Source organism: Suricata suricatta, chromosome 3 (assembly GCF_006229205.1).
Source record: "Suricata suricatta isolate VVHF042 chromosome 3, meerkat_22Aug2017_6uvM2_HiC, whole genome shotgun sequence".
NCBI lineage: Eukaryota > Metazoa > Chordata > Mammalia > Carnivora > Herpestidae > Suricata > Suricata suricatta.
In genome coordinates, this window is record NC_043702.1 from 54,719,852 (window position 1) to 54,732,244 (window position 12,393).

General features: G+C 50.4%; 1 protein-coding gene and 1 long non-coding RNA gene across 2 annotated transcripts; one reads left to right on the plus strand and one right to left on the minus strand.

Moving 5' to 3' along the window:
* The first annotated feature begins 240 nt into the window (after nucleotides 1-240).
* LOC115287689 lies at nucleotides 241-2,674 on the plus strand. The gene is made up of 3 exons (XR_003906602.1): nucleotides 241-657; nucleotides 949-1,310; nucleotides 1,848-2,674. It is a non-coding gene; the product is annotated as an uncharacterized LOC115287689 (long non-coding RNA).
* Nucleotides 2,675-5,487: 2,813 nt separating this feature from the next.
* Nucleotides 5,488-8,597, minus strand: HOXD3 (homeobox D3). Its single transcript, XM_029934344.1, has 2 exons — nucleotides 8,054-8,597; nucleotides 5,488-6,245 (listed from the first exon to the last, which is right to left on the minus strand). Exons 1-2 carry the CDS (start codon nucleotides 8,595-8,597, stop codon nucleotides 5,488-5,490), a joined length of 1,302 nt encoding a protein of 433 aa, XP_029790204.1.
* Nucleotides 8,598-12,393: the final 3,796 nt, after the last annotated feature.

Genomic DNA, 12,393 nt, shown 5'->3' on the forward strand with positions numbered 1-12,393 from the left:
CTACGCTCTTCTCCCCTCCTTTAGAAAGGCCCGGCCCAAAAGGTCCTCTTGCCCTGGTTTTCGACCTGCTTTCCCAGTGAAAACACTTCAACTGTACCACCAGGGTTCTCCATGAATCCTAACTTAGAATCTCCTCCTTGGGCTCTTACTAATGTTAGCATCCTATTTTCATTATTTTCCAGATAGTATTCATCCATAAAATACTAGCTATAGGAACCGGTCAAGATATTCTGCCACAAGATCTAGGACAATAGGATTTACCTAGTATTGCCTGTTGTGCAAATCTCCTAGGAACTTTTCACCTGCTTCTGCTACGGGAAATGATTGGATATCCGTTTGCATTTCCTCTTCTTCATGTGTGGAAACTTTTGTTCACTGTGCTTCAGGCTGGACCTGGCCTGAAAGTGGGTCCTTGAATTCCCTTTGTACCATTCCAACTGGTCAAGCTGGTTATGAGACCTGAGGAAAGTGTTTAGGCATGGACTTGGTACCAAGTAAATTTTACCTTGGTACCAATGTAAATCCAGTTGGTACTTGGTACCAACTTTGGGCCCCCAAGATAAGGGCATTTGTAGCTGCACCAGAAGACAGGGAACAATGAAAACTAAGATTACGCCCTCTGTGATGATCTTCACCACCACCAGTACCCCCAATGCCGTAAGTACAGAGGATTCACCTACCCAGTCACTTTTTTTCTCTCCATCCATGCTCTCTGCAAGAGAGATCTAAGTGAGCCAGTGCTCAGAGATGGTAGAGGGTATGCCTGGTGACTCAGTCTCAACTGTCTGTGCCCAAAATATCTAAGGATAAGTCTGCTCACCCAGGCGGTAGCTCTGTCCTCTCTGGGAAGTGACAGTAGGCTGTAGGCCTGTGGGAACTGGGGCCTCCTGCCCCTCTTTTTATTTAATACTCAGAAACTTATGTTCATCCTTTTTTTTTTCCTTACAGTTTATGAACGAAGGACTAACGTAACACCAAGGACTCCCATATGAAGAGGACCTTCCTGGATCTGTAACTGGGATTAACTAGTTCTTTACTTGGAGAGAAAGTTTCTCCAAATTCTCAGGATAAAGCCAAACAGGCCTGTGACTGTCCCTTGAATAGTGACAGTGTAAACAAGCTTCTAGCTCCCCCAGGTCAAGCTGAGAACCACTTTTCATTAGAATGTTGGGTTTCTTCTTTGTTATTCAAACATACACCCACACACATCCTCTTCACCCTCCCTAATGAAAAACCTCAACAGATGGAGAGCCTAGGCTCCCAAGACTTATGGCTGAGAAGATGCACTCCACTCAAGGGTTGGTTGGCAGGTACAGAATGGGGGAGGGAGAATGAGTAGTGAGTATAGGTAATCACTATCTTTTAATACTCCTTACAGATAGAAATCCGAAAAATCCCATTCAGCAAGGTTAGCAGCCTCTGGGGCCTGGGAAACCAATTTGGCTGATGTGTCTCTGATAGGGACTAGGTTGGGGGCTGCACCAGGGGGAAAGTACTCACTCTATATTCTATCATTCTCTCTCATTTGAAAGCCTGTACAAAGAAATGGTACAAATGGATGGTTAACTTAATGATTCCATCAGAGGCGGATTTTTCTCTGTCAGGTCCCTGGATGAGGCTGAGGTCTGAAAGCCAGGAGGCAGAACATTTACTTAATCGCCCTTTCTTACCAGCCTTTCCAGGGGCCAGGACTGCTCTTCAGACCTTTCCTCTGCAACTTCCCCAACCCCCTGGCTAGCTCAGTTAGGTCTCCTTACCCTATGCCTGGCTGAGACTGAGTTTCTCCTGGTAGCCAGGGCAAGTTCTCCTGGCTAAAGCTTTTCCCCCTCCCATCTCCCATTCTACAGCGGGCCATTCGCGCAGCCTCATCTCTCTACCCAGCTTTAATTCACATTTGATGCCTGGACAGAACAACAGGGGCTCCCGAACAGCTGCCACCCCCATCCATGGACCTGGGCTTTAGGCCCTGAGCCCTTTCAGGCCCCAGGAGGATCCGCCACAACCTCGCTGTACGCCCTCCCAGCGGTCTTTATAAGAAAAAAAGCAGAGCTGGTCCAGGCCTGAGCCAGAGAGCCACCTCCTCCTGGAGCAGCTAACGAGGTAAATCTCTCAGAGACCAATGCCCAAAGCGAAGCCCGGCCCTTCCCGACCTCCAGGCGTGGGCCCAACAGCGCTATTGTGAGGCCTTGCCCGACGGAGAGCCCTTGGGGAAGCCGCGCACACAAAGGCGCAGGGGCTCCGGGAAGCCGGGGTTGCTCGGGCGCCCTCAACCTAGGGCGGGACAGTCGAGGCCTTGTGCACTCCGCGATTGTACCCCGTGCGGCCGTCCCGGACAAAAGTCACGGACCAGCGTGGAGGTTTCCTTCCCCTGCCAACCTTCCCCTTCCCGCTCCAGGCCACACACTCCCCCACGTCCCCGGGAAGGAGAGGCCCGGCCCTGGGCGCCATTGCCCAGTCGGTACTCCCCTCCCCCACTCTCTTCTTTCTCTGCTTTTCCGAGACCCGGGAGGGAGGAGGCGGGCGCCTCCACGGATAGAGCAGCTATTGTGACCTTCCCTCGCCGAGCGGGAACCCAACCGAGTGTACGGCTGGCGGGGGAGGAGGTGACTGTGCAGACCTCGGGGTGCAGAGGGGGTGGTGCTGGGGAATAAATAAAGGTTTGCAAACTTGGGCACTCGGGCCCTTCAGAGGGCGTTTGGTTGTGTTTAGACTCCGGTGCTTCCTAACACTAATTGCAGGCTCAAAAGGAGCAGAATTTATGGCGAAGGCCAAGGCAGCTTGTTTATAATTTATGAAGTTTTAAATGGCTGTGCTGCAGACCCTCCTCTCGCCCTGGCTCGCGGCCGCGCGGGAAGCGCCTCCCCAGACCCGCCACCGCGCCCTCCTCCTCGCGCCAGGAGCTACCGAGTGTGCCCATCACATGACACGCCAATGGCAGGAAGGAGTCCAAGCTATTCTAAGATGCCTCGGGGAAACCTTTCACCAAAGGTGAGAGAAAGCCAATTTGTCCCAAGCGAACTCCCCCGCCCCTTTAGAGAGGGGTGCCTCCGGGCAGCCGCCGGAGAGGGAGCCCCCAACCCCGCACCTCTTTGGAGCCTCAGTGTGAGAGGAGGCTGATGTCAGCCGGCCTAGACACCGTTTAAAGTCTAATCCATGAAACCCCAAGCCGCAGATGACACTTGGGGCCTTGCAGACACCCGCAGACTCAGCAGATACTCCTGCGGTAACACACCGCGCTGGAAAACGCCTGGAGCCATAATGCATTATGTATTTTTATTATTATTTATGGTAGGAAGAGGAGATGAGGGAAAACCGGGCTGAATCTAAACAGCCCGATAATCCATCTATTTAATATTTAGCCAGTTAAGAAAGGTGGTTGTAATCCCTGCAAGGCAGCGAGCTCTTCTTTGACTTCCCCTAATAGCTTAAAAAATCATTTCTTACAAGACAATTAGAAATTCTGCCTATGGATGCAAATTTCATAGAAAACAATTTTAAACCTTGAAAATGGGTAAAATATCCCTTCAGTTGAAGTCATTTATTCTGTTGATACACTTGTACAACATGTATACTCTAAAGCTGCTCAGATAAAGTGAAATTTTGCAAAAGGAAAATCCCACCCCCCAATCTAACATGCCATTTAAAAAACAGCACAAAGGAACAAGGGAACTAAATATTATTTGAACTATCATTATTTAGCGAAACACAAACATCCAAATAGAAACGATTGTTGTTCCACCAGAAGACTAGAAGTTAAATTATTTCCACACAATGGGAACTTCACCTCGTGTCACTGGGGGGATGTAGTAGGAGCTGTATTATTTGTCAAACCAAACAGAGATGCGTGGGCTGACTTTGCTGAAATACAAAAGACTTGAACCTTATCTGAAGGCGCTTTCCAAGTATCTCCTTCTAGAGAAGCGGGTGAGCATTGTCCGCCCCTAGCTGAAGCCAGGCTAATATTTACAAAATGGATATAAAACCTCGAAGACATATTGCCCGTTTTGTACAAAGAAACCGCAATAAACAAGGTGTTTATACTTGTGTTCCATTAATGAAACTTTTATTACTTTACATCATGGGGGACGTTTGTTTATTTGAGAAAGGAACCACCAACCATTATAAAGGAAAAAGTCCTGACAGCATTTCCTAGAGAAAAAGCTTAGGTGCCTGTCTCCAAATGATCGTTCCTTTTTGTACACCTTAGCTTTTTCAGAGCTCGGTTCTTCTTACAACTTGTCTTGTGTTTTTTCTTTGATTGTCAGTTTTCTTTCAAAGTTTATTTTTTACTGGCACAGAAACATGAGCGCTGGCCTCCCCAATGTAAATGCAACCTTAAAAAGTCGATTTGTGTCTAAAAAGAAGGTGGTGGAGATAGCATAGCAGGCACAGCACTAAGCCCTACCCAAATTCTCCCACCCAGAACATTTCTGGGTTTCCATCTTCAGATTTCCACCACCCTCCCACCAATGTCAGCTGCAGTGTAATCAAGGATCCCCAGAACCAACCAAGTCGTATGCCAGATCCCAAATAAATGAAAAACAGATCTATCAGAGTCAGCCTATTTGGGGGCCTTCTACTGGGATTGTGCAAAAGATAAAAGGCAGAGCGATCTACTTCCAAGTATGCTTGATTAACACAGATACACTCCCGACTGAGAAATTTTTTTTATTCTAAATATTTGTTCAAATAGTACCAGACAATTTGAAATCAATAAACTGTGTCGAGTGGTGAGGGCTGCGGCTGTTGAGAAATGAGTAACGGGTGTTGTGCCAGCCACGGGGCCGCCTGACTCTATACCCATGAAGGACAATTTGTGGTCTTAATCCTTTACAACTACAAACACCAGCCACGGTTACAACTGTTCAAAACTACTCTCTCAACTAGTTCAGACCAAGAGGACTAAAGAGGTGAGTCGTGGCCCCCGAGGCCTGGGAGCGCGTTCCTAAGCTCGGCTGGAGAATTCTACAAATATACACATAAATACATTAAGACGAGGATAAATAATCAGGGAAACGAAATGACTCCCTTCAAATAATAAATACGGTCGTTGAGTCCGATGCAATCCTTACGGGACGGGAAGGATCATATAAATTAAGGTCTCCGCAACTAAGCTAGACGCAGGCCAGGCCCAGGGCTGTCCGGGCTCTGGTCCCTCTGCAGAGTGCGCCGCCGAGGGATCTCAGACTTACCTTCGGGACACCATTACCAGATTAGAGTCCCTCGGTCCGCAGTATACGGCGCTGTCAGGGTTACAGAGGAGAATCCTTTCGGCTGATTTATGGCGAGTCACCCAAAGGAGGGAGCTCCTGGAGGGGAGGCCCAGTCGCCTGCGCCTCGGCCGCTGTTGGCCCGAGACCCAGGAGGAGGCAACCCGGCCAGAGCGAGGGAGGGGGGTCACCGAGCTGCCCTGCGGGCCCCGCCCGCCACCCCCGCCACCAAAACAAGAGAGGTAATTGCGCCGCGAGTTCGGGCCTCTGGCGGCCGCTACAGATGCGTCAGTTTGGGGGCCTCGGGCAGGCGTCCCTGAGACGAGTGGTGGGCCGAGAGATCTGTGTAGGTGGGATGAGGGTCGCACGGTCCGTGGTGGTGGTTGCCGGGAATCTGCGCGGCGCAGCTGTAGTCCACGCTGGCCGAAGACGGGTGCGAGAGGTGGCCCAGGTTGAAGACCGGCCCGGACGCGGGCGCCATGGAGTCGACGAAATTGCCACCCACGTACACCGGGCTGCCCTGCAGGTTGGCGCTGGCGAAGCCGCCGCCGTTGCTTGCCATGGGGTGGGGCTCGAACTCGGGCGCCGCGTAGCGCTTCTGCTGTGGCAGGCAGCTGCTGAGCGGCGCCGTGTAGGCGGCCAGGCCATACATGTTGGGCTGAGATTTGGCGAAGGCCGGCGGCGAGGGCGCGTCGTAGGCCAGGCCGGGCACGGGCGGCAGCTGGCCCGAGTAGGCCACGTGGCCGGCGGCGCTGCCCAGGGGCGGGCTGCGCTCCGGAGATTGACCGGCCGGCGAGTGCAGGATGCCCTTGGCCTTTTGGTCCTTCTTGTACTTCATGCGCCGGTTCTGGAACCAGATCTTGATCTGGCGCTCGGTGAGGTTCAGCAGGTTAGCCATCTCCACGCGGCGTGGCCGGCACAGGTAGCGGTTGAAATGGAATTCCTTCTCCAGTTCCACCAGCTGTGCACTCGTGTAAGCGGTGCGCACCCGCTTGGACGCTGGGCCCGGAGGGCTCTTATCCTCGCAGCTCTCTCCTGGGCAGGAAGGGAGACAGAGGGGACGCTGAGCGGGAGGGGGGGGGGCGGAAGACACCCAGGGCTGGAGCAGGGTGCTTCCCTGGCTCCCTCCTCTTCCTTCCCCCCCCCCCCAACCTTAACGCCGGCTGGAATGAGGGAGGGGCGTCTGAGACGTAAGATTCCAAGCGGGACCTCACAGGCCCCAGCCATGCCTATGAGTTGCACCTGAACTCCACCCCCCGCCCCCTACATCTGCCTTCTGAGGTCCAATTCACTCTGCCGCCCCCTCCCCTCCAGCCTAGTCCATCATCCTGTCCCTAAGGCTAAGGCTGTGGAGGAGTTTAATGAGAAACTAGTAGCAGCTGGTAAGGCCTACCCCCTCTCCCAACCCCCACTAAAGAAGGAACAGACTTCTTTGAATAGTCTTCCCAGCCTCTGCTTGGGTTGGGAGAGGAAGGCAGCCCCAGCTTGCCTTGCTTAGGGCCTGGCTCCTGGGCAAAGCACCCCAGGAAGCATGGAATGAGGGTAGAGGTCATGGCACCTCACCCTGGCTCAGCTGCACCCAAGGGCTCTGCACCCAAACCCAGGGACATGATGAGCCATAGAAATACTGCCTCAGTTTTAGGGCTCCCAGGCCGGGATGGGTGCATTTTGAGTACTGCAGTGCTAGGAGCAGCAGTGTGAACACTGGTTTCCACTACCCCTGCCACCTCTCAGCAGCTTGTCCACTCCCTCCTTGGTTACACAAATAGATTTCTCCTGGGAGGGAGGGGCCTGCACTTGCAGCTGGGAGGGAGGGGCAGGAGAGGAGCTTACAGGCTGGAAGGCACTTTCCCCCAGGAGCAGCAGCCCCAGAGTTGCAGGCAAACCAGGGGTCTGGTAACAAGGTAGTTACATCCCATGCCTCAGACTAGCCCTGGACCTGAAGCATATTCATCTACCTGAAGATAAACTGCATCAAAGGACACAAGGCCAGAACATTTCAGGAACCAAGCTGGCTAAACAGAGAGAGGCAGTAGGTCTCAGAGCTCTGGGCTCTGCCTTTCTTCCTCTCACCCTGAATAGACCCACAGGAGATCTTCTCAACTCTAGGGTCTCCCTTTTCAGGGAGAGAAATCCAAGGCTGCTCCTGTTTCACAGCATATCCTCTTCCCTTAGGATATGCCCCTCCCCATTAAGGAGTCGCTGAGATGGGGAGAACTGGGCTGGGGTGGATCAAGTAGAGTCTGTGGCTATGTCTTGCAGGCTCTGGTTGAATTCAAGTGTGCCATTCTGTGGCTTTTCATCTTGGGGAAGACTCTTAACAGTTTATCTGTAAAATGGGATGTTCTCATATACCTACCTCAGATGGTTCTCTGGAAAATTAGATAGTGCTTATAAAGCATTTACCACGAGTCTTAACATAGCACTCCACAGACTTTAGCTCTTCTTAATTTAAGGGAGTAAGGGAGTGGGATTCGTGTGAGATGGGATACCTAAAAACTCAGGCTTGGGGAATCACAAGTTTTGAAGAGCTATTGGATGGTAGAAGGAGCTAAGTTATGACCAGCCGCCCAGGAAAACAGATATTATGCTATCTATTAATAACTATGGGACTTGTCCAGCAATGGCACCAGCAGTCCAAAATGGAACACCCTGTCACTGTTAAGGGCATGGGTCCAGTCGGGGATACTAAAAAGAAAGGCCATTTCTTCATGAGTAGGAGTTTAGACACATGGGCTCCAAAGTTGCACTTCTAGCCCCCAGTCTCTTCATTCCTAGATGAGCTAGCTTCTAGGGCTCAGTCTGGGGAACTTAGCCCAGGATGAGCCCCCTCAGAGAGCTACCTGCAGTGGCACAGCTGTTCTTCTGCTTGGAGTTCTGTCGGGACTCTTTCATCCAGGGGAAGATCTGCTTGCTGATGGTGGCTGAGGAGCCAGAAGCATTGGGCCCACCCTTGGCCTTCTTGGCAGGCACTCCGCCTCCTCCGGGATTGGTGGGCGAGGATGGGGGCAGGGTTGGTGGTGGAGGAGGGGGTTGTGGTGGCTGCTGCTCTGAGTTCAGGCCAGGAGGCTGGCTGCCACCACCCCCACCCTGGCTGTTCCCAGTGCCAGGACGCATACAGCTGCCGTTAAGTTCAGCTCCTTTGTGGGCTGGGGCTCTCAGAGGTGCAGAACTCTGGATGGAACAGGCAGAGCCCGTGTAATCAGTGTCCAGGGAGTTGGCAGCAGCAGGGGGTGGGTAAGGCTGATGGGGGGTGCCATAGCCATAAGCATCGGTGGCTTTGCTATAGCCATAGCCTCCAAAGAGTCCTGGGTTTTCATAGTAAGCAGCCTTCTGCATCGTGCACTCAGGAAGTTCCAGGGTCTGTTGACCCTGCTCAAATAACATTGACCACCACTTGTCTCCTTCACCACCACCTCCAATGTCTGCCGGATCCTGAGAGGGCAGGAGTAGCCGCAGGCTCCAGGTGACCTGTGGAGAAAAGTGAAAGGCCCCAGAGAGACGGTAACTGACAAGACGAGTCGATATATAAGGACTAGCTAGCCCAGGCTCTCGCTGCCCACCCAGTTCATAGTGGGAGAAGCTGAGATTTTATGAAGTTCAACTTATTTGAACCTTTGAAAAAGTCAGAAGGAATTTCTCATAAACAGGAAAAGACCACTCCTTCTCTTTAGCTCAACTCCATCCAAGAGAAGGGGCTCCCCACCCCCAGTTAGTGTTTTCTTTCTTCAAGGTTGTCGAATAACTTTTGAAATGGCATAGGAAAGCACTTATGGACTCATACATTTTAATGGCTGGTTCTCCTACTGGACTTGGAGCTCCTTGCATTTTATTCATCTGTATTTTCCTAACTGGACTTTGAGATCCTTGTGTCTTATTTGTCTATATATTCCTAACCCCCAGCCCAGTTCCCTACATGTAGTAAGTGCAATAAATACTTTTTGAATGAGTGAATGATTGGACCTATCAATCAATCTTTGGGTCATCCCATGGTTTTGATGGAAAAAGAAAGTTCATAACAGTCAGAATTCTCAAAAGGAGGACGAGAAAGAAGAGGGAGAAAGAGAAGAAGGAGGAGGAGAAGAAGAAGAAGAAGAAGAAGAAAAGTATCTCCCCCACCTGGTTTCAAAATCACAGCCTCTTTCATGGAGATCCAGACAGTCCACTTTCTGGTGCCAGGGTGAGAATCCACCCAGGTAACTCTGTGCGTCAGCACTGTGAAATCTACCAGGAGATAAAAAACAAAACAAAACAAAAACCAAAAACCAAGACCACTTATAGACTCCCAGAGTTACTGTAAGGTTTTCTTTTCTTTCATCTACATTTTTCTAGACTCTTTACTTTGTCCTCCACTACTTTTAAATGGCTACCACTAGAAACTGGTAAAGAGATTTAGAATTTGAAATGCATGGAGCATGGGTGAATGTAGAATGTTTTATATTACAACTTTGTCATTTTTATCCTGCATCTAATTGTGTAAGCAGATATTATAATTGACCTCTGCTCTGGATCATACACTGCACCCCACCTCCACCCATTCCACAACCAATGAGAGAAACTCTCATGGCATGATGAATGGATGAATTAGAAGAAGAAAAGAAAACTAAGAAAAATTCTTCCCCTTTTGTGTCCTCTGACTCTTGATGGAAGTTTTCCTTCTCAACCACCCCACCCCCATCTCCTGAAAGGGTCCTAAGGAGTTAAAGTATAACTAAGAGCATTCAACCACTTTTGTCTGCTTCATAAAGAAAACTCATAGGTCAGCTCCCTGATCTTAATTCTCCATCTCCTCTTTCAGGCACCTTTCCTTCCTCAAAACTCTCTGGTCATCATGATGGACCACATTGTCTAGACAACTTATGTGGCCTGAAGAATTTGACCACTAGTACCAAATCCACTCCGCCATTCACTTATTTCCCCTCCACTTTCACCAAAGAGCCAAACCCAATTTTTTAAATCCTTTATATTAGTCTTTGTTGGGTAGTATTTTTGCCTATTTTGTTTTAAATAATAAATGAATATGGCATTTATCTTGATAAGACACAGGCCCTTTTCAATCGGATAACAGAATACTGGGATGTTATGTTTTAGGAACTGTTTCTATTATCGTTCTGAAATGTATGCAGTTAAGGTATCTACCTAGCAAAGCTGATGTGAATCCTTCTTTTACTCAATTTCTGTATCATTCTCTGACTATTAAAGGTACTGAATACCATATGGAAAGTTACAGCCTCATCCTGGGACTAACATTTATATATGCTTGCCCCCAAGCCAAGGACTTGGTTTAGTTGTCTCTGGACTTTTCTGGGATCCTGCTTCCAGTCTTAAACCTTGGGCTCTCTGGATATCAGAATGGTCACATTTGACACTCAACTCACCAGAAGTCACTGCTACTTCTGTCATTTCATTTACAACTGTGGAAGCAAAATACTTGCCCTCTTGCCTCCCAGGTTGACCAAGGTTATCTTGGTAGGTGGACCAGTCACATTAAAATAGCTTCCTTAGGAAGCTGTTTCAGGTTTTTGAATTTTTTTAAAAAATTTTGTTAATGCTTTTTATTTATTTTTGAGAGACAGAGAGAGACAGCTGGAACAGGGGAGGGTCAGAGAGAGAGGGAGATACAGAATCTGAAACAGGCTCCAGGCTCTGAGCTAGCTGTCAGCACAGAGCCCGACGCGGGGCTCGAACCCACGAACTGTGAGATCTGACCTGAGCCGAAGCTGGATGCTTAACTGACTAAGCCACCCAGGTGCCCCTGTTTCAGGTTTTTGAAACAGAGGCCTTCACATATATTTTTCCTATGGTATCTTCTTAGAAAAAGCTCTATGTACTGGGCCTTAAAAGTGTAAATATTTAGCAGCTTCATGAATAACCACAGAGTCTGTTCTGCCTCAGTTTTCATTGTCTGAAGGAATTTCAAGGCCCATTCAGTGATGATCCACCCTCCAATGTCCGTTGCCCCAGAAGCAAGGGTAGTAGCCCTCTTCTCACTAGGAAGGACTTTGCAGCCTCCCCACACCTCCACAGTATAATGCCCCAAAGAAGCCACATCTCCTAAAACAGAACCCAAGAATATTGTTACAAAACTGGTTTAAAAAAAAAAAAAAAAAGCTTATTTCTTTCTAGAAATCCCTACTCCTTGTGAACTCTGCTTGAACCTAAAAAGCAGGAATGGGTCATAAATCACTTGGACAATGGTCAACTGTTCAGTGGCTCATCTTTTCGAACCCCCCCCCTTTTTTTTTCTTAAAGTCTTTCTTTTCTTGCCCTTTGGTACCTCTGCTCATTTTTGCTCCCGGACCCAAATGCCTTGGGGTGAAGACTAGCCCGTGTAGGGGGAGGGGCAGTCTTCCAAGTCCTCAGCTGCCCTTTTCTCTCATTCCTCCTCCCCTCAACCCCCAGGGCAACGGCTGGGGCAGGCTCCCCAGAACCCCGCCGGCACCATGCCTGGCCCCTTCTAGGGTAGGGGCACTACACAGGGTCGGGCCCGACCTTTCTTGTGGTCCTGGGAAGTTACCCAACTCAGCTTGGAGGCCCAACGGCAGGCTGGGAATGCGAGACCAAACGATTCCTAGCCGGACCAAAGGAAGGCGGCCTCAGAGCGACCACCGCCCGCCGCCTGGGCCGCGCTGGACTGCCACACTCGCCGCGCCTCTGAAACAGCCGAACCCTGATACCTGCTAGCTGCACTTAATTCTGCCCGGGATCAATACCTAATATGATACCGAATAAATAAAAGGCGCTCACAGCGGCCAGGGAAAGGGGTTATTAAGCAGCTGGAGCTCTCACGGTGCATATCAATGCACCTGTCATTGTGGTTTGTAACAAAATTTATGACTGCAAGCACCGCGGCAGTAAACGCTTCACTAAGGAATGAAAAGAAAAACACTTCCCAAGGCCCGGCACTTTTCAGAAGTGGAAAACAGGCTCCGCGTAGGAGGAAGAGCAGCAAAAGAATTCCCTACTCCGCACTTTTCCCGGCCCCGCGCCCCGCGAGCTGGGGGATTATATAAAGTGGCCCGTGCCCCTCTCTCCAAACAGCTCTGCTGCGCGGCCAGACGTAGGACCGGACGCGCGCGGCTCCGCCGGGGGCCGGGGGGCCGAAGACCCGCTGCCTGCCGCTGCCTGCCGCTGCCTGCCGCTGCCTGGGGACGCCGGGAGGCTCGCTGGATGCTCGGAGGCC

Coding starts and splice junctions, on each gene's coding strand:
- HOXD3 (XM_029934344.1), bottom strand. CDS start 8,597: ATGTTATTTGAGCAGGGTCAACAGACCCTGGAACTTCCTGAGTGCACG. Junction 6,246..8,053: donor GAACAGCTGTGCCACTGCAG/GTAGCTCTCTGA, acceptor CTTCCTGCCCAG/GAGAGAGCTGCGAGGATAAG.